Source organism: Poecilia reticulata, chromosome 2, assembly GCF_904066995.2.
Source record: "Poecilia reticulata chromosome 2, P_reticulata-male-v2, whole genome shotgun sequence".
NCBI lineage: Eukaryota > Metazoa > Chordata > Actinopteri > Cyprinodontiformes > Poeciliidae > Poecilia > Poecilia reticulata.
In genome coordinates, this window is record NC_088831.1 from 6,395,385 (window position 1) to 6,417,390 (window position 22,006).

General features: G+C 39.7%; 1 protein-coding gene across 1 annotated transcript in view; it reads right to left on the reverse strand.

The window, feature by feature from the left end:
- Window positions 1-1,915: 1,915 nt before the first annotated feature.
- Window positions 1,916-22,006, reverse strand: part of ptgfrnb (prostaglandin F2 receptor inhibitor b) — a 52,970-nt gene continuing 32,879 nt past the window's right edge. Inside the window, exons 11-15 of the mRNA XM_081616147.1 lie at window positions 20,916-21,044; window positions 6,727-6,913; window positions 6,483-6,601; window positions 6,316-6,366; window positions 1,916-5,795 (exon numbers count right to left, since the gene is read on the reverse strand). Of these exons, the coding sequence (XP_081472273.1) occupies window positions 5,683-5,795; window positions 6,316-6,366; window positions 6,483-6,601; window positions 6,727-6,913; window positions 20,916-21,044 (599 nt within the window). The 3' untranslated portion in view covers window positions 1,916-5,682. The remainder of the gene's footprint in view (window positions 5,796-6,315; window positions 6,367-6,482; window positions 6,602-6,726; window positions 6,914-20,915; window positions 21,045-22,006) is intronic.

Below are 22,006 nucleotides of genomic sequence, written 5' to 3' on the forward strand. Positions count from 1 at the left end.
AGGTGGATGGAGAGATTGTTAAAGAGGTGCAAAAATTAAAACTCAGGAAGCTCATCTGCATTTAAATCAAGAAGGAGTGGGGGGGGAATGAAGCTGCAGAGATGAACTGATAAAAAAGAAAAAAGAGGCGTGCGTGTTCAAAACAGTGGCGTAGTCCAATCACTCAGGGCGCTCGCTCTGAAAGAACAGGTAGCAAACATTGCACATGCCGGTTCTGGTCCATTCTGCTCTGACAATGTGAGTAAAACTGGTCCTTCCAGCGGATGCTCATGTAACTGGGTCTATATTAATAGTTTTATATTTCCACAAAATGTGTTCTTTTATGTATTTGTCTGCTTCTACTTGACTGTTGCTGTGTTCCTCTGTGTCTACTATAAGAGGTTTGGTCCTCCAACTCCGCCTTATTTTCTTCTTCTTTTGTTCAGGGTCCTCCAGGACTATTATAAATATTAAGTTATTAATTTCCTCTCCCCTTTTGTTATTCGTTCCACTGGGGAGAGGCAAGTTTTATAATCTATTGTAATCCTTTCATTTATATTGTTCAAATGTTTATTTTTCCTTCTGTATTAATGATAAGTGTTTGGATATTTTCATTTGAGTTGCTATTACACCTTTATATCATTTGATGCATGCTAACTATTATTTTGTATAGATCGGGTTGGAGAACTGGAGCACATGCTAGGTGCTAATGCTAATATCTCCCGATTGACAGATTAAATAAACGGAGACCGCCTCCAAATCCAGACTTGATGTCTTGTGGTTTGTTTGATCACCACACAACACACACAACGCAGAAATCCACCGGTCACACTCAGAACCCAAAGAGCACAGAGCAAGTGTGTATTCTACATGATTTTGTTTTTTTCTTCTTTTTAGCAACACCAATAGCAGACTCAAATATATACATGTTAAGCAGCTGCTTAGGACCTCCATACCACCAGGGGGCCCCCAAGAGCAAGAAAAAAGGGAAAATATAAATATATTATTTATTTAAAAAAACATCCAGTAATACAAACTAAATGCCATTGCATATGTAAAAACAATTTCTATATCATTTTATGTTACACACTTAAGAGTAATATGAAGAAGCGTCTGGTGTTGATCTGTTGGTATGGGGGCCCCCAAAAAATATAAATCTGATTAGGGCCGCTAAAAGGCTTGTGCCGGCCCAGGTGGGGCCGATTACATCACATTTTCAGATTCAACCTTTCATCAGAGTCATGTAGAAGTGTCTGGTTTCTCCAAAACAAAGCCCAACATTTAAGCAACAGCACTAATGTGAACATTTACGCAGAGAGACAAGAACATAGTGGATTAGAAATGAAGAGGCAAACAGAAGTGGATCTCTGCAGGACAACCAAAGCAAACCCAGTTACTCAATCAGCTGCAAAACGACTCCCATGGAAACCCAGAAACAACTTCTAAGTAAACTTTCATCCGGTGCCAGCACAGCAGAGGAATGTGTAAACATTTGCCCTTTTTTTTTTTTTTTTAAATGAACCCCTGCCGACAGTGTCGGAGCAGCTGCCGTGGATACGAACTGTACAGACCTGCTAAAACGACAAGTCCTTGTGATGTAGAAGACGAGACGCTGATGAATCCAAAACTGATGACAGACCACAAACAAAACAGATGAGGAATACTGTAAAACATCCATAATGTTCAGTCTATGTATTAAATTAGCAACGTTTATGCTTCTTCAAATTTTTTTTAAAACACAATTTAGGGATTATGATAACAGGTGGCAAGATAGAAGACATGGAGTTCTGCAAAATTAGAGTAAAACTGACCTGAATCAGGGAGTTTAGTCTGATTTAACACCAGCAAGAGGAAAAAGTGTTTTTTTTTTATGCAGTCTTATATTAACCATACATTTTAAAAAGCAGAGGCAAGAAAAAGCATCAGGAAGAGTACGTATCACAAATCTATTTATTAAAAAAAATCATGATTTATCATATTAACTGCTATAAAAACAAACCAAAAAAAAAAAAAAAAGACAATATGGAAGCCTTCCTGGGACAAGTTCAGTGGTGTGCATCAATGCTACTTCCTGTGGTGTAAAGTTGGGAACATTTGGCACGAAGCATTATTATTATAATTATTATCCAGTTGCTTGTTGAGGATGGCAAAACTGATCCTGAATACCCCAGACAGCAGAAAGAAGCACACACACCTTCCTGGAAAGAAAAGTCACCATCAGTGACTGTGTCCCAACTCTCATTCCCAAGCGGAGGACGTGTTAGGAACTGATTATCCAGGCTCCGTTTGGTTTTCCAAAATCAACGTTCTGCTTCTGGGATTTTGGATCCGGGTCAAAGTCGGCCTTAAAAACGTTACAATGTTTGGCAGAATATTCTTACAGAGTTGTGGTTGGAATAATACTTCTGGACTTGTCTCAGAAGAGCAAAAAATAAAAAATAAAATATTGTTTTTAATCTAACGAACAACAGGTAAATAAATTAATCATCTCCTCATCTTGGAGTGTTGTAGCTCTGACTGAGAGTGCATCATTCTCTGAGCTGTAACCTGATTATTGCTCTTAAATATTTGATTAGAATTCACTTTTAAAACATCTCTTTATACACCAACAGGTTCAGGAAGAGGCTGGTTGCCTCCTGGAGGGTCTGGACTGAAACTCTGTCACTTTATGTTGTTAGTGGAGCTGTGAGTGTGTGTTCACACACACACACACCACTCAACATGATGCGTCAATCACCACAAGTTCATTCAACTGCTAATGAAAAAAAAAACCCAACAGAAAACAAGACTCATCAGGTTTTGTTGCATAAACTGATTCAACCAACTTGCGAATACATTTTTTCCCCTCATTTGCTCTTCTCTCAAAATTAAGCACAAAAAGAAACATTCAGAGATAAGGAACCACTCCACGCTACTCAACTAGCCGTTAAAGTTTACGCTTCCAATTTTCTTGAGAAAACAGAAAGTAGAAAGGCTTCCAAACCTCACAGAAACCTTGCAGTTAATAAAGTAAAAATTGTACTGAACATTTCAAGGTAATACAATTATTCTATATTTAATTTGGAAAGTACAAAAAAAAAAAAAAAATCCATTCACAAATTTGCTAAATATTACCAAGACATTTTGGGTGGGGCTTTTTTCCAAAACTAAGCCGACTTCTCTATTACTTTATTAAAAGTTGAAATTTGTTGCCTAGTACTGCCATTAAGTCAATTTCTTTATACGTTTTACTTCCAGTGCCAATTTGTATTTTGACAGACTGGTAAAATTAACAGCAATTTGTTATATTTGGTTATGTTTTTCCAAGTAAAAACATCCCAATTAATCTTAGGCCATTACATTATATTTAGCTATAATTGACTGTAATTTGCTTTCCTTACAAATTATTGTTAGGGTTTATGGATATTCAGTACAAATTTACACCAAGTCCAGGTCAAAAATATTCAATTTAATGTCGACATTTCTTAGGTTTTATACTACATAAATAATATTTTGAAATTATGCCAATTTTGATTATTCTTTTAACATTTTTGTCTGAAAGAAAATCTGCAACATAAATAGCAAAAATACGACTAGCTTGGTATAGAGCAAACCAAGAGTTCAAAGCTAAACATACGAAATAATTTAAGGAAATGTTAGTGGTTACATTCTCCAAACATTTTCTGGTTTGCATTTCAACTAGTAACCACCAGTAAAGAATTTAACAAAACTGAATATATGTGTTTTTGGACAGATTAAAGCAGGATATAGTATAGCCTTATATGGAACCTAGCTTGAAGCAGGTCATAGCGTAGCTTGAAGTGGGAAACAACCCAACCCGATATACAGCATGGGATACGTCTGTCCTTCAAATCTGCAGAAAAAAAAACTAACTTTTTTGTGGGGCCCATTTGGAGAGGCATTTGAATTTGGATATTGCTGTGACATAATCAATCTTCAAATGTAGCCCCTGAATTTTGACAGACCCACAGGCAACATCTTAAAGTAAGATGACGCCTAGCTTAAACGGGGATAAAGCCTAGCTTGAGGTGAACCATAGTCCATCTTAAAAGTTGCATAAAATCCAGGTTGAAGTGGGATAGAACCTATCTTAAAGTGGGATATAGCCTAGCATACTGTAATTCATTAGGCTAACTACTAGCTGAGGTAAAAAGTTATAGTTTTGGAAAGCAAAACTTTCACAGTCTCATATGTTACAAAAATTATAAAAATTGGGGTTGAGATAGTGGCCAAAAGCTATTTAATAGTCACTTAACAAAAATAAGTTGTCCATATGATTTATGTTAGCAAGCAAATTTAGCCGTCTCCCTGCTTTTCGTCATTATGCTAAACAAATCCAGGCTAAGCACATTTAAAAAAACTATTTAAAAAAATTAAAACATGTGAGACTCATGGACATGCAAAATTATAAACTATGATTAATGCAAATTTTTAAAAAAAGCAATCGAGTTTCTTGTATCATCCTGAATTAGCATCACGTGCTCACGCTGGCTAGCAATTTCAGCAGCCAGTTTTTAAAATTTGAAAGCAGCAGGTTTTTAGTGGGGAAGGAGAAAGATTTATGTTGCTTATGATAATCATACTGTTACTAAACAGTACATGCAACCCTTTGTCGCACAGCACTCACACACTGTACAAAACACACACAAGACTCAGGCAAAAAATAACATCTGGATACATTTCTGAATACTTATAAAAGAGGAGTGCTTTCCGCCACCGCTGGTAGCGACTGTTCAAGTGTCGGTCCGGTGATCTGAGCTAAGCACACTCCACAAATATTGGCACCGTGTACAGTATATCTCACACACAAACACACCGACTGCATATCTTTTTGTAAAGCTTAGAAATGTCTCTTTAATGTCACTTTAAAATCTCTCAATTTTCAAAAGAAAACAAAACAAAACAAAAAAAAGTCCTGACAATAAAGTTAGTTATTTTCCTTTTTTTTGTTGTTAAAATAGGATCACTCTGGGATGGTAGTGCAACGCCTCTCATTTGGAAACATGAAGCACTGTTTTTATTTTCATGTTTACTCCACAAACTCCTCTATGGCAGAAGGAAGGCTCAGGCTTCAAAATGAAATAAAAAAATCTGACAAATCCAGGTTCGATTAATCCAGCCTTGGACTTTTTCGTGGTTCATCCGCTATTTAAAAAAAATAATAACAAAAAGTTGTACTTTACAATGAGCCTTGGCATCTGGAAAAAAAAGCAGTAAAAAAGAAAGTAATCCAGCCTGAGCGCTTTTTTGTTATTCCTAGTGGTTAGAGAGGCAGCAGATCTGTGTAGAGGTCCTCTATAGTCCCAACGGGCAGTGACATCTCAGAAGCTCCGGCTTCCTCAAGAGTTTCTCAAAACGGATAGAAATCCTATTGGGAAAACAAAACGTATTCAAAAACGAAGCAGAAGTCTGAAAGGCTATTTCTCCATCGAGCGAGCGTGAAAATCCCCTGTGCCTCCACTGCAGAGCCGAGAAGTTTCCTCCCCCCAAAAAGCACCTTTATTAGATTTCGTTTTATTTCAGAAAAACAAGCACTGTGAATCGGTCGGTCAGTCGGGCTCCCGAAACGATGCCGACTCACTCCCAGCGCCCGTCGGCGGCAAACAGGTGAGTGTCCCAGAAGTCGTCGACGGGAGTGTGTCTGTTTTGCGCGTGGTGCTTCTTGTGGGCGCTGCAGTGTGCGGGCGCAGGGGAAACTGTTTGTCAGTCCATCTCGAGGTCCATCAGCTTGGTGCGTGAGCGGGGAGTGTGCGCCGTGTTGCGGCAGCAGCACCGGGCGCAAATCAGACCCAGGAGCAGAGAGAAGACGCCCACACCTGGAAAGAAAACGAGAGCTAAAACTAGAGCTTAAAAATGCAAAAGTGTGACATAAGAGTGAAGGAGAGTCGGTTTAAGACGTGAGCAGCAGCAGCGACCCTGTTGCATTTTTCAGCTGCTGTTGGCAGCGTTTACACTCTCCTCAGGCTGCCACTGGCCAGATAACACCGAACTATATATATATATATATATATATATATATATATATATATATATATATGCCATGGTTAGCTATGCATTTTGCTGCATAAAAATGATCGTTTTTAAAGTTTTGACATTTTTTGGAAATTTCTCTTTTACGCCAGAGTCGTTTGTTCGACTCTTAAAACCAAACGTAGGAACGCTTTTAACGCGTTTGAGTTAGAACTGCTGGAAATATCATTTACAAACTACAATATCATAAATCTTAATTGTATTATTTACAGAAGGTGTGCAGCACTTTTAGATTGAACTGATGTGAAAGACAAAAAAAAAAACACACAAAAAAACAAACAACTAAAGTTAGTTATTAGTTATTACCCAGAGAGGCTGATGCACCATATAGGAGAGGTAGCTTTAAGGAGTCCCATACTGCAGAAAAAGGGAAAGAAACATCGCTTATGACAAAATAAACCAGGTTCTGGAGGAGTTTTTATGTTACACTGCTTATTTTGTAAGTCGGGTGATTTTTTTTAACATTTCTTCACCTGCAATTTTGACGGAGAGGAAGACTTTGCCAGAGGTATAGTCTTTATCCTGAGTCCAAAGTCCTGATGAGGCCGACTTGTACCACGGAGTGACCATGCAGTGGTACTCACCGCTGTCACTAGAAAGCACAGCAGACTCCGTTAAACACCACAGCTGAGGCTCCAGGCATGATGATCACGATGAGGCAGAAATGCTGGAGCCAAATTAAAAGGGGCCATGAGGGGGGAAAGGTTCGACTCTCACCTGTCCTGAGTGCCGAAAATGTAGAGCGCGTAGGTGTTGGCGTCCTTGCGCTCTATGGAGACGTCGCTGGACGAGTTGCGGTTGGACTTGGTCATGACGCCGAAGCGGTCCATGCTGACCACCGGACTCGTGGTATGTTCGCCGCGCAGCCGGGTGAAAAACCACCTCACCTCGTACGCCAGCTCCTCTGTGGGGAAACGCAGAAAATAAAAGCAGTTAGCGACGAGGAGAGCCGCTACGATATTCACTTCCTGTTCTTCCTTTAGGCTTGGGGTTAAGCTGCTCCAATAGTTGTACAGCATTTATGTCAAATTAAAGGTAGAACAGTCCTTCAAATGTGCTATTTTAACAATGTTATTTACTCTCCTTCATTTTCCAGCATTCTAAACAATCCCACGTGATTTAAACATTTGCAGAAAGCTCTTCTACTCTCCTCTCCGGCTCATGTGAGCTGCTCTGAGTTGCTGCATTTTCACTCAAATGACCACGTTAACCAGCCGTTTCTTTCACTACACAGGAGACAGAGATGGATGAGCTTCACAAAGACAGTGACAGCCATGACAACAGAGAGAGTGACAATAATATATATATAAAAAAGATGAGTTTGAAAAAATTCGTCATATTAGGTGCCGTCTTTGGAAAGCGGGTGCGAGTGAGCTCATCATTTTCCAAGAGCCAGAGGTAGGAAGGGAAACGGAGAGCGTGAGATAGACGGGAGCCCAAACTACTCATTAGTCTGTCAGGGAGAGAGGGACTATTAGCACAGCGCCTCCTACACACACACACACACACACAGAATAAAAACCCCACGGAGCCTGAGTCATCCTCTGTCATTGGTGTGACAAATAAGCGAAACCGAGAGAGAAAAAAAAAATAAAAAGGAACATTTGCCAACAACAATCCAAGAAAAAGACAAAAAAAAAAAACGATAATGAAAAACAATTACGAAAGACGACAGACGAAGAAACGAAGGGGAGGAAGAACGATGGAGAAATGGACGGACCGAATGTAATGAAGAGAGAGACGGAGGAGAGCAGGGGACTCACCCAGAGCAGAATAATAAATCACATCGCAATTTTTTTTTTCCTCCTCTCTCCTCACCCTCTCTCTTCCATAATGGTTTTAATATTCAAGAGCGACATCATTAAAAATCAGGAGTAGCAGCAGCTGCAATAACCGCCGATTTGTCTCCGCGTCTGGCAGCAAACCCCAGGAGCAAAGGGTCTCCCAGCAAGACCGCACTTTCTCCAGGAGGACGAAGAAAAAAAAAAGTTCCTTCAATACCTAGAAATGAAAGTGTCACCGTAAATTTTAACATGGTGCATAAATGGAAGAACGGATGAAAGTCGAGCTCATAAACAGAAAATCTGACGTTCTGGACCAATTACCAAACGGATGGACAGACGGGTGAACGGAAAAATGAATATTAAAAGAAAGGCTTTAAAGTCTAAACTTTCTGTCTGATTGAGCCAAAAGGAGACGCTGATATTTTATTTAAACAAATATCAAACTGAAACGTCGTATCGCAGCTCCTGCATGAGAAACCAGACAAAAACTTAGCAGAAGTTGTTAACAGCCGACTAATTCGCTGGTTACAGTGATGAAAGTGGTGATGGAGATGTGTTGGGACAGCGCAGGGAGGGGGCAGTTTTCCTCCTTAGAGGCCAGTAGCCGAGCGCTCCGTCCAACCAAAGAGGAGAAAACAGGAAGCGACACTAAGAGGGAAGGTGAAGGAGGTCAACTGACCGACACACACACACAACCCTCCAGACTCGCTGACCAGAGCGAATGAAGAGCTCTCACACCATCAAGTTCCTCAAAGCTACACTTGAAGAAGACAGTTACATAAAAATGTAGCGACCTACTTTGTGAAGAACAATGGAGACAACAGCACTTTATCCAAACTTCAGCTTTTATCCTAATAATCAGCTACTAAAGTATATGTTTTAGGTATAAATCCAACTGGTGGTCATATTTCATGGTGGTTTAACAAAAAAACCCCAAATCTGTCTGGAAATTCTAGTTTGGGTTGAAATAAGAGAAGACGTCAATTCTTGGCCCAGTTGAAGGCGACATAAAACCTCATAACCTAAACCTAAACATCACTAAAATCCACTTTTGTCTGTCATGTAACATAATGTTTTGAAAAGATAAACTCAACATCCACTTTGTTAGGTAAAACCTTACCTGGTTGGGGTCCATTTATCTTCAGAACAACCTTAGTTCTTTTAAAAAAGGTCTAAAAGAAAAACGGATGTGTTCAATACGTTGTTGAACCAGGGACTTCCTTCTACAGACTTTGGTTGAAACGAGTGCTAAATAAACTACTCTCACCTTCCTGTCACCTTGAATCAGTCTGTTTATTCTCCATAGACTTAAAAAGAAGCAATTTTTTGTCACAAAAGTGCTACTAACCAACTCTTTTTCGATGTAAACCAAAGAGATAGGCGTGTGAGAAAATCACAGCACATTGACAGTTTCTGAAATCTTCAGACCAGCCGATCAGGCAAAGAATCAAAATCCCTAAAATATCTTTTTTCTTCTCCATTTTAACCCTCAGGTTTGGACTTCAACATGTAATTGACTTATTTTCTTGTTTTAACAAGAAACCGTACAGGTTTACCTACCAAAGTGGCCAGAGAGTTTAATGGTCGATGAACTTTGAAGAGTTTTCTGCCTAAGAAAATTTATATTCTGGTTTTAAAGGTTCAAATCAATCCTCAACACCAAATTACACTATATGTAATCTAATTAAAAAAAGAGAAAACTTGAACTTTAACAAGATCTTTTGCTGCCCATTTAGGTAACACAAACCTTTGCCGGTCAGTTTTCAGCGCTATATACATCATCTCTGGTGGTTTCTATGGGAAATAATGGCCACACTTTCTCCTAATTACATCATTTAGCTGCTCAGCTAAGAGCAGGAAGTGTTTTCCTTGTACTAACGAGGTTAGTTTCCCACTTTACCCCCCTAACGATCAAAGACACGTTTTGCATAAATCCTCAGGACTGACGTGTGAACTCCAGTTGCTCGCGTCGGTGACGACACCGACGTTCGGGCTATTATTAGAAAGCCCGCTGCCTTCTCGCCGAGTCCGCCCGTAACTTTCTTTGTTCTTGCCGGCGAAGCGAGCCGAGAGTGAGGGGAGGGGATTGAGAAGAGCTTACGGTGACAAGGGGATGGGGGGGGAGATTATTTGGTTTTAATACGCAGCAATAAATCAACAGCGAACGCAACATCTCGGAGCAAAATGCAGCAAGAAGCCTGAAATTACTGGTGTGTGTTTTTGCACAAACATCTAAGCTTTGTGGGGCGACTTGAGCAGCCATGTACTTGGGAGTTTTGCAACAGGAATCCAGCCGTATCGAGTAATAGCTGCTCCGCAGTCTGACATGTTACATGTCAACATAAAAGGCGGTAGCATGCTCAGAAAAGAAAAAAAGGAACGCTTGCCGGATCGTCAAACAGTATTTGAACATCTCCCTGAAGCTCTCATTTCTCAGTCTTCACAAAACTGCCTCCATCACCTTTCATGTGTGCAACTCGGTGCAACATAGATATAAAGAAGAAAAAAAAAAAGGGTGAGAGATTTTTGTCCACAAGTTGTAATCTTCCCCTTACGTCGAGATTTGCGAGAAAACAAACCCAAGACGCGTCTCCGGACCGCTGGCTTTCTCGCGCCGCTTGTGTAATCTCCGAGGGCTTTGAGCGTAGGTTTTGGATTTGTTGAAATGGCCCCAGTGTTCCAGCCTGAGTTTAACTGGTGCTGCAGCTTCATTAAGCAGGAAGAGAAGGGAAAGGAAGGGGGGTTCGTGGGGGGCGCTCTCTACAGTGAGTCTCTAATAGAAAAACCTGGCTAATAAAACTAAAATGGCCGTCGGTGTAAATGAAGACAGTCTGATTGGATTTCTTTGGATTAATCCCTTGAGGAGGGTCCGAGGAGTTGAAAACTGCCTGACACACCAGCACAAAAGAACGTCAATTATGACTACTGCTTCTAATGAACACACAAGTAAGTGTGTGTGTGTGGGTGTGCGTGTGTGTGTGCATGTGTTCTCCGCTCCATAAAGCAGGACAGTGCTGGAAGAGTAGAATACTAAACACTATAAAAACACCATTTAGCTTCACAGAAACAAAGCCTCTGGGAAAGTGAGTTTCCCTCGTTACTCGCAGCATACTTAATGAGAAGCACCAGCAAACGAAGGCAGGCTTCGCTTCATAATTTGGAATATTTTGCATCCGCCAGTCCCTTTCAATGAAACGCTTCGCTCACGCGGGCTTCGCGAGGCAACGACCTACGTTTTTTCAGATCCCCTTCCCCCCAAAATGCTGACTTGCATTTGAAAAAATGTGACTTTCGAATTGTTTTCTCTTCAAATGGTCTCGTTAGCAAGGTAAGGGTTTCATTACTCCGTTTATTCAGGACAGAAATGAGTAATGAAGGAAAAGATATGTCTACAAATGCTTTAAATATGTTATGTAGTTAATATAAAACAAAATAAATAACTTAAAGATCTGTGATAGCCCCCTACCAAATTTTGCAAATGTTTCAAATCATTTAATGAATTTAAGTATCAAACATGTAGAGACAACAAGCTGTGTGAAAAGTTAAAGCAGATTTTTAAAAACAGTTTTCAGTGGTTTTGGCCTTTGACCTCCATATTTGTCAACTTTCTCTCTTCATTTTTGAATCGTGAACTTCAACCCTAACAGAGATGAATACTTTGTTTCGGACTCAAAAGACTTTTAAATCGCCATCTCAAAGTTTGAAATTTGGGATTCTGAAATAATGAACGTTATGATACAACAAAATGTATTGAGTTTTGTGAGAATCGTCTCTCTAAGGTGATGGAACATCCTGATGTATTTCCATAGCAATTCTCCATAAACAGGTGAGCTTTAATTCTCCTGTCTGCTGCCACAACGGGTCACCTTTCTGCTTCGAACGCTTCGTTTAAAAACCAACAGTCTTCCCCGTCCTGCCGAAACCGGCCTTTTAAATGAACGAGTTGCGTCGCCGTCTCCCACTTCTGTTTAACTCAAACGGCTAATGGAGTGAAAATGATTGTGGTGCTTCGCCCCCCCGACGCTAACGGCTCTGCGTTTTCAATTTGCGCTTCATTGTCACCACTCGTCTCTTCTCGCTCTCGGTTTGCAGCTTTTATACCCTTCATCTGCGTTCCTCTTTAGGGTCGGTTGCTGGCAGATGTGTGCCGATTTTTTTTTGTTTTTTCTTCTGTGAAAACGTATTCCGAGCAATTTGACGTTTGTCGTCTTTTGCTTTTGCTAAAACAAACAAAGAGCTTCAAAGAAGAAGCCATGACGACCAAATGAGTTTTGAATACTAAATTAGATGGTTTAGCAATAACGTTTTTGAAAATTACTACAGTTTAAGCAGATTGATGCTAACCCAAGTGGATTAAATTGCATCTTCACAGATAAAATGCACATTTTAATTTTTACAGATTTTTTGTAGTATTTTCCACCAAGCTATAAGTTCAAGTATTAGTTACTACAATACATACTTAAAAAAGTGCATTTTTAAAAAAATGTCAAGTAATGCATAAACAAAAGTAAAAATAAATAAAAGCTAATTTAATTTTAAAAAATATCTAAATCAAAGCTTACTTGACAACGGGTTAAATTTGCGCCAAAGTTTCTAGAAAGTATTTTAATTCTCAACTAGTTAACAGTGAAAGTTGGTTTGAATCCTCCAACAATAGCTTAGAATAAAATGCTTTTTTTCTCATCATCTTGTAGATGCGTCTAATTAACTGCGAGAAGTTTCACCATCTTTGAAGAATGTTTCAAAAGTTTTTTCCTCTCATTTAAACTGTTTTTTAAAACTATCTTAATAAAGATTTGTTGACAAAACTTTTATTAAAACAGCCCATCAGCACGCTCTTCCTCCAATTAAAGCGTACTGGTGGCCTTCACGGCAGAGTGTGAGCAAATATTAAAGCTGCAAAGTGTAACGTGAACTGACAGCTCCTGAATTAATTCAGGTCATGTTTTTGATCCCCAGCTGTTCTTGGTTCAGTGGGATCCGCTAATGGAGTGAGAATCATTTTCCGCCATCCGTTCTCACCACTTCAACCCTCTCTTCCCTCACCACTTCAGATCCACTCCTCTCTCCCCTCGTTTCTCATGTCTCCCCGTTAGGAAACTGCGCACTGTTCTCCAGCCTCTCCACCGCCCTCCCCGACCCCCCGCCTCCTCTTTTCACTCTCATTCACCCTCGTTCCCTTTAATGCTCTCACTTGGTCCCTCTCCTTTCCTCCAACTTACCCCAACCTTCTCTCTAACTCGCAATCTATTCTTCCTCTACCTCGTTCTGTCTCCCCGGCCGGCTAACGGAGCGTGAGATTGGCTAATTAACGGCTGCCTGGCGGCCTTGCAAAGAAAGCCGGGTAATTTGGAGAGACTGAATGTGGAGCTACGAGAGGAGCGAAGGAGGCACCGGTGTATCTATCGCATCGCGTCGACCTTCAACTTTTTAGGTTTTTCACCCGTTCATCTCTATATTTACTCACTTAGGGTTACAAATTTAATAAGAAAGTTGGCGTGGAGTCAAAGTCGGTAGTTAATTCGACTGGAAAACAACAGAAATATTTGTATCGTTATTGATTTTGCAACTTAGGAGGATTCTGAAAAAGGCAAAACAGAACCTCAACTACATCAGAACCAATAAATATGTTAAATAAAGTAACATTTTAACTGTAGCTGGAAAGAAAGTGTTCAGACCAAAATCTGGATTTTTTTTTCATTTTTTTTCTGGAACGGGGATACAAATGCACTTTAAAACAAGAAATAAAAAATAAAAAACAATACTTGCATTGTTTCAAATTAAAACGGCTTTACGGGAGACTTTTGGCAGACGCACACACAGTGTTGGACGCTGAGCCAAAGTGGCTGAATGCTGGGAACCGAGATTCTAGATTTTACCACCAGCTCTCTCCAAAACTACTCCCCCTTTTTTTTCTTGGATGAATACCTGCAGGTTTTCAGCCTGCTTCGACTTGTCCGCACCATTATCTTCACATTTGATGCTCTTATATAAATGAAACAAACGTCTCGTTTTCGAGTCCAACCACGAGGTAAACGTCGACGCTTGATAATGGCGGCTATCGAATATTTGTCCCACCTTTCTTCTGCTCCCCGCGTAGCTGCTGCTTTCTTTGTAGGCAAAGAGAAAACAACATTAATTCTGTGTCTGAGACCCAGCAAGCAACAAAGCTTTATTTTTTTCCCAGGAGGAACAGGGTGGTATGCTGTTATTTTTACAAAAGAATTTCAGAGTGAGGGAAAAGAGGAAAAAAAAACTGTCACAGAGTCAGAGGCAGTGCTTCAAAACGCAGAAAAAAAAACAAAAAAAAAACATCTCTAATGGTGATGTCACCCCCCGTTTCCAACTGCTGATTTCAAGTGTGCAGCGTTTGACAGGCTTCTAAGGCTGCAATAACATGCCATTCATTCCAGTCTGTAATGAACGCCGGGTCCGCGTGTGGCTGCATGCTGAGAAACTCAAAGGAAAAAAAAACAAGCAGAAGGAGGAAACATAGTGGCTTTCTGTTTATATACGCCATTAAGGACATTTGTCCCACTTAAAGGTTGCAGATCATAAAAAAAACAAAACAAAGCCGACAACCGGAGTAAACACGAGATAGTAAAGTGAAGATTTTACTTTTTTTAAAAGGCATCAAAGTTGTTCAAAGAAAGAGAATCTTCTTGAGAATTAAATTCTCAAGAAGAGACCCATCATGCTTAAAATTGGAAGAAATTCAAGACCTTCAATCATCTAAAATTACTATCCAGAATGCTTCATTTGGCAGCAGTTTTAGCTTAACCCTGTTTGAATTTTGGGTTAATAACAATCGATTAATAATCGGTTAATCTAAATAAATAATTACCATATCGGTACTACACTGTATTGATGTTAAGTGAAGCAGAAAAAACTGAGCTTTCCACATGTTTGAAAATTGTGGGGGGGGTTTTTAGCAGCAGATGCAAACTTTGTTATAAACTATCAAAAAATGTTGCATTCTCAGCAATGAAATGTTTATTTTCTCATTTTACAAAGGAATTGATTTGTTTATTTGCACCTTTTAATGCATTTCCAATGTTGTATAAAAAATGCTTAAGTAAAAAAAAGAAAAAGAAAAAAGAACAGAAAAAGAGTCGGCCAAAAATGGCCTCCATTCGGGATTTCAAAATAAAATCATTATGATTCCCAAGACTTTTTATAAAAAATACTCTGTAGACTTTCTGGACATCCTGGCATATAACTGGAAAACACATAATACCGCCCCTTTAAATAAATCAAATAATTGAAAAGCAGTTTTGTATTTACAGAGGCCCTCTTTGTTGGTCATTAGCATTTAAAAAAAAAAGTCTAAATACAAGCAAATCAGCACAAAGGTGAGCTGTGATTTTCAAACAAGGAGAAGAACGAATATCAAACCCTCAGTTAATAAGCAGGTCTGACACATTTGTCCACATTTCGTTCAGTGTGTAGAGACTATTCCAGACAGAAGGCCGTGGAAGCATTGAACGCAAGTAAAAGCCAAAGCTAATAATCATGTCTGACCTTCTTTAAGGCACCCACACAACACAGGATTCAAGAAAAGCACCAGCTGCCGTGTGGGGGCATCTTTCTGTGGAAGTGCTAAGAGGAAATTAACAAGTTATAAGTCTAAAAAGGCTCCCAGAGGGATTTACACCTGAATAATAAAATGGAGGCTTAGAAAAAAAAAAGGTGATTTCTCCTAACCATGCTGTTAGGATGGTTCAGAATAACATTTTCTATAATAGAACGCTGGAGAATTTGCATCTATGGCAATTAGATTTTCGTAAACAGCTTAATCGTGTTTGGGATGGATGCAAACACCCACAACTATAGTCTATTTTAGAGTTACTAATTGGAAAATGGTAAAAGGGGAACTACTGAAATCAGCTTCAGAAGTCCTTTAGTCCTTGACTCGAGTTTGACGACGAAGGTACCAAAGAGAGCCAGTCAGATGGGACGCTGCCACTGAAAAGGGAAATACAAGGAAGCTAAATTTGTTGTAGTAAAACTGAAATCATGTAACAGGAGTTAGTTTTAGACTTGAATTGAATTGAATGGAGCTTTAACAAAGATGCAAATCACTGTTATCTCTCAACAGATTGACGAAAGACGGACAGATGGAAGGATAAAGTGAGGGTCAGGTGGACGGACGAATGAACAGAGGGACAAAAAGACAAGACAAACAGGGGGACCGATAGGGATGGAGCGAAGGACAGACGGACAAATGGAAGGTTAGCTGGTTGACATATGACCGGGAGGACAGTCATCTGACAGAATGACGAAGACACACAGATGCTTGAGGGAACAGTCAAGTGGATTATTGGAAGGACAAGTGAAAAATGAATAGATAACGAATGAATAGATAGAGGGATGTAACCTTTAGGCAATGGGATAGGGGATAATGTCTGGAAATTAAAATATTTTCTATTCTCCATGTTCTTTTAATGAAAAAGAAAGTGTATGACGTTGCATGATTAATACAATGGTGTAACGTCTTAATTTCTTTGGAGAACTTGGGTACAACTGCTTTTATTTTCCCAAATATTGCTCGTCTACTGCACCTATACAGTAAATATGAAGACAGGAAGGAGCAGTGGATGGTAATGCAATTAGCTTAGAAAGTATTGCCCTTTCAAAAACATGAAATCCACTGAAGTTCAACAAACTGTCCAACAAGAAAAATAGGTAAATCTCACAACCTAATGCTGTCAGAGTAAAGTAAAAGAGAATCTGAAGGGGCAGGAGCTTTGAATGCTTCCAATCCAGCAGGTTAAGGACATTTCAGTCATTCTGAAATCTTGAAATCTTGTAATTACCCTAAGGAACTTCTTTCAAAACCATATCAGGAAATGACCTTCTGTATGCCACGTGGGGCAATCCATTTCCTTCTGAGGCATTTATCGGATTCGTAACAAAGAGCCGACTCAAAACTATGACCATGAATCACACAAGATATTTTCTTCGTTTTCCAGATAGGCTCTTACTTGACAAGCTCCGACAGGAGGGAAGAGGAATGTTCTCTGCTCAACTATTCACTTCATTACTGTTGCTCAACCTTTGCTGAAGCTTGTGACGCGCTCGAACAAGGACTTCCAAAGTCCAAGTCCAACTGAAAGTAAACCGGCTCATAGTACTCAAAAACAAGTTCTTTCAGGGACAAAGGTGTGGCTTTACAGTGCAAGTGGGGCCACGCCCGTCAACAGGAAGTGTGTTGGCATATGACGATGACGCTTGTTTAAGCTTTATAAACACAAATGCCTCTCCTTTGTTGACACTCAAATGAACTACATTTGAGTTTTCTCATTGGCTACACGACCAAATTACTTCACAGGAAGTGATTTGCTTTCTCTGTATGCAGTAATGCACTTGAGATACTGTCGCATGCTCTTCATTGGGATTTTCTGTGATGGACCAACACCTGCATTTATCCCTCTTGAGTCATTTTGTAAAACCACCTCTGCAGATTTAACAGACTGAACTTCTTAAGCCGTTAGCTTTAGGTCTAGGCCATTCCAACTCATTAACATATCTTGATCTAAAACCAGTCCAACAACTTCTAACAGGTTTTCCTCCATCCATCCTCCCTTCACCACAAATGTGACTTCTGGTGTCTTTCCATCTCCGCTCTTCCACAAAGGTCACCATTAATATTTGTCTTACAAACAGATTCTCTCACTTCCCATGAGTTCCTTAGCTGCTTTGCTGTACTACAAATTAAATTAAGAAACTTCTGAAGGAAAAGGGCCACAAAAGATTTCATTTTGTGATAAACAGTAAAAAGAGCTGAATATAAATGCACCGCAAGTTTTCCTGATTTTAGGTTTTAAAAAAACACAGTGGATCTCCGTCCAAGTGATACCCTGTTCACGGATTTTTCCTTATTTGTTGAAAATTGCCATTTGAGGATTTTTCCCCCTAAACTATTCAAAAGAAAATCAAGCTTAGAAAGCTGAAATACGAAGGCACATTGTTACTTGACAAACTATTGACAGTAGGCAGAAGTGACATTCATTTTCCTTGGCACTAATTGGCTGAACCTCAAAGAGCGGAGAAAAAGAAGACTGTAGATGTTAAGGTTCTGCGATATTGCCAAGACGATTCCCACAATGAATATTAAGGTATATTTAGTGTTTGAACCATTACAATAAGCAACTGTAAGTGTTTCCAGAGATGCATTGACAAACTATCTTCAATTGAGGGCGGTTGTGGTCTCCAACCCCCACAAATAAAGGATTCACTGTATTTACCATCTCTCCTTGAGAACAAGGTGCTACTTACCAAATCAAATGCAATGAAGTTTGTTGATTGCTGACAAAATATGAAAAAAGTTGTTTATTTTAGTAGTCAGCTTTACAAACAAACTCATAAGGATGTGTTTTCCTGGAGTGTTTCCCAATTTATTTGGTACCCATCAAAGATTAAAATGAACTAAATTTATTCAGCTGGGGGAAAGTAGGGTAACTTAGATCTGGATTTGCTCTGTTGGGTAAACTACGATGACACCATTTCCATTGTTCAGTCTCAGCTCTGAACTGCCATCAGTAAACCTTAAAATGCTTCTCTAGCATTGTTCCCTCATTCAAATCACTCAGAAACCGGCATTTTCTAATGATTACTGCTACTAAATACCAGCTGTAATGTTTGTTGCTTCCTAGTTCTAAAATGATGACAGGTTAGAACAGTGCAGAGCATTTTTCATCATTAGCAAACAAGTCGGTTTCACAAATTAAAACCATTCACGCCGTTTATTTGACATCAAAAATAATCTCCATGGATTAAACAGAACACGAATGAAGCTGCGGTAGCAACAGAATTAAGCTCTTTGACCAGCATACCGAGACGGTATAAATGAAAAACAGATGAAAGCACGCCGGAGAGTCACAGCTGTTAAAGATCCTTAACGATATAAAAAGAAGAGCAATTTTTCTAATTGAACAAGCAGATTATCTGGATGAACTGAGCGTTCATTTATTAATAGACCGAGTCAAAAAGCACGGCTAAGACATAAAGTCATTGAACATAAAAGAAAAATGCAAAGAGCCTGAATGAACAAGGAGAATATAAATGATTATATTCATTTTCTGGTGTTTGATTCCACCCTGATTTACATACATGAGCACTAGTGAGTGTAAAACAGCTGCCACAACATTTTGTATTTTGTAAAGGATCTGCAATGATGCTCATTTGTGCACGTAGGATGCAGCAGTCTGTCACTTTAAACCTGAGCAAAATATGCCTACATCTAACAACAACTCTTTAACTCATGTTTTTAAATCAATGCAGCCTTTAATCCTTTTGGCAAATTACAAAAAGGGGAAATTCGGAGACTTTTATTTTTGGCTGTAACATCACTTTCTATTGTGGATCAATTTTACAACAGTTTGTGAAACGTTTAATCTTAAAAAAAAATAGAGAGAGTATTACAAGTTTCTGTTGAAAACGTTGCTAAAATCTCGTCTCGATCTTATGAATCATCCTGTCTAGAGAGTTGGATGCATCACTACACCTCCAGTAAGCCGGTCCTCGTAAAACAATATGTTTTTCTCTGTTTACGTCTGGCGGGGGGAAATGTATGGTTTCCAGTTAAGCGCTTGTAAAATAAAAGCCCTTGGGTTAAAAAGTCACATCTCAATACAAGTCTGCATAACTTACTGAAAAAAAAGCTCCCTTTTTCCTTCGTACGCTAAACACACGCGTGTCACAGCGACAAACCCGCTTCCCTTCCACGGCGCAGCTGTCTGCGAGTGCACGCTTTGAAGGCAGCAACCTGCTAACCCCTGCAGGTCTCCCCTGCTGCGAGGAAACGTGTTTTCATGTACAGGCAAAAGAACAGCCCATGCGTTCACTCAGCAGAGGTCCACAGGTGCAGCAAATGGTGTTTTTTCGTATACATATGAAGATAGCGTCCGTAATAAAAACAAACGCATAAAAACATAAAACGCAAATCTTCAGCTAAAGGTAGGAGTAGGAGGAGGAAGTGGAGAGGAACGGTGACAGATGGACAGCAGGCAGTTGGGAGTTCAGCATGATGCCATGAGGAAGAAGAGAGGAGGAAGAGGAGATACTTTAAAGGTTAAACAGAAGGCTCCATCTCAGATGGTTTCCAAACTCTGAAAGCCCCAGTACATTTCAGCTCCAATGTGAATTTTTAGGTATCTGACTGTTCACTTACTGCAGTACGTCCTTTTTACATACAGAGCCTCCAACGCTTATCAAAAGCTGTGTAAGAGATGCTGTACAAATAATCTTTTATGGCTATAATTTTAATGCCACACTGAAAATGATAAACGCTGACCTTTGGAGTTTACTTTTGGACATGTCGCCTGAATTAAGAATATTAAACATCTGCCGTCTGTTTGCTACAAGAAATATTGGTTCTAAAAAAAGCACTAGTGGTTGATGAAGTCATGCGTGTCGTCATTGTGATGATGATTAACTGGCTTATCAGAAGCATCACTAAGCAGTGACTGTAATTTTGTACATCAGGAAGATAAAAGTTTTAGTTCCACTTTACTAAATGACCTGTTGTACAGTCACAACACTTGGTCGTGTTAAAATGCTCTCGCATTTTTTGTTGCCTATGAATTTATGCCAGATACTTTTGCAGCTGTCAGATTTTAAAGGGGTGGACAGACAGTTGATCAACAAATCGATGGAAGGATTCATGGGAAGATGGATGAATGAAGCAGATAAATGGATTGCTCCGCTTGGCATAGTTTCCCCATATTTACTTTCCTTCAAATTTACTCAGAACAAGAAAGTATTGAATATCTATGGCTTCACTTTAACACGAAGAAGCAGAATTCACCATCTATCTGCAGAGAGACACCAACAAACCACACCGGTTCAGCACAGTAATAAACCTGCTTTTCCGGCCACTAACACATTCTGAGCAGAACCAACTGCTTGTGTACCATCATTGTTACGAACACAGCTGCCGACAGGCTGGCAGGTGAAGAGCTCAGAGGTAATGAGTGGAAATGCTTCTGTGTGTCGCCGAAGACGTGAAAAAAAAGAAATAAATAAAAGCTTACAAAACAAGATGAAAACCCTGTTTCATTTGGGGGTGGGGTTGTTCTTTGATTAATGAGCGTGTGAGAGGAACAGCAATGTGTGTTCTACCTGTTTGAGAGTTCGTGCCGCTGCTTTTTGGCGAGGATCCGGAGACGCCGACAGAGCACTCCATCTTGGCCGTTTCCCATGGATAAACACTGCTGGTGTCGTAGCGGGTTTCGACGGAGAATGACGGCCCTGCGAACACCAAGCGCATCGTTTCCAGTCAGCTTAACATTTAACAACTGCCTCCGCACATCAGAGGAAGTGATCAAAAAGACTCATTTAAACTGAATTTTTTAAACCCACGTTGCCCCCCCGAGGGGAAACGGCACATTTCAGAGAGTAAACACACGCTTAAAAAGGGAAAAGGGGGTTGATTTCTCTGATATTTAGAAGGGGAAAAAAAAAAAACCAAAAAACATTCTGAACCAACACACCCAGTCAGACGCTCTAAACGTTGCAAAAAAACCTGCAGACTCTCAACTGTTTGCTGGGTTTGGTCTCCATTTTACTCATGTTTTAAATGTAAATTATTCAATGCATTTTTCTTTTCGCATGCCGAGCGCTTCGAGTGGATACTCCCAGTGGAAGGAGCGAAAGAAAGTGCAGCCAAGACCGCTCAGTCGTACGGTGAAATGTGTTAAAAGCAGCGCTGACCTTCGGTGCTTCAAAAACCAAAAAAAAAGTCTGTAATGTTGTGAAAAACTTATGCGAGAATTTATACGCATTTCTGTTCAGTCCTTTTCTGCTGGATTTGTGGAACCTCACACGTAATCAGGTTTTTTTTTTGTTTTGTTTTTTTTTTAAGTCAGATGTAGGAGGTTGGGGGATGAATCTGGTACATTTTGTTCTTTCCTTCCCTAAAAGCTGCCATTTCTTATCTTGCTAAAAATGCTTCTTGTGGCAACAAACAAGTCCTGACACGTCTATGAATGCGAGTCGCTGAAACAAAGGGTGACCGTCTTGAGATGAAAGTTTATAGAACTGTGCAGCCCGTTGATGGGAGTAATCCATCGCTAGCGCAGGCAGAGCGTTTCATTGGGTCGTTGGTGCAACTTTTGAGTAGTTCTCAAACATTTACACTGCTAAAATTTCAGATTTTTAAACAAACTCGTTATAAAAAGATATGTAGTGTATAGAAAAATGTGAATTTCAAC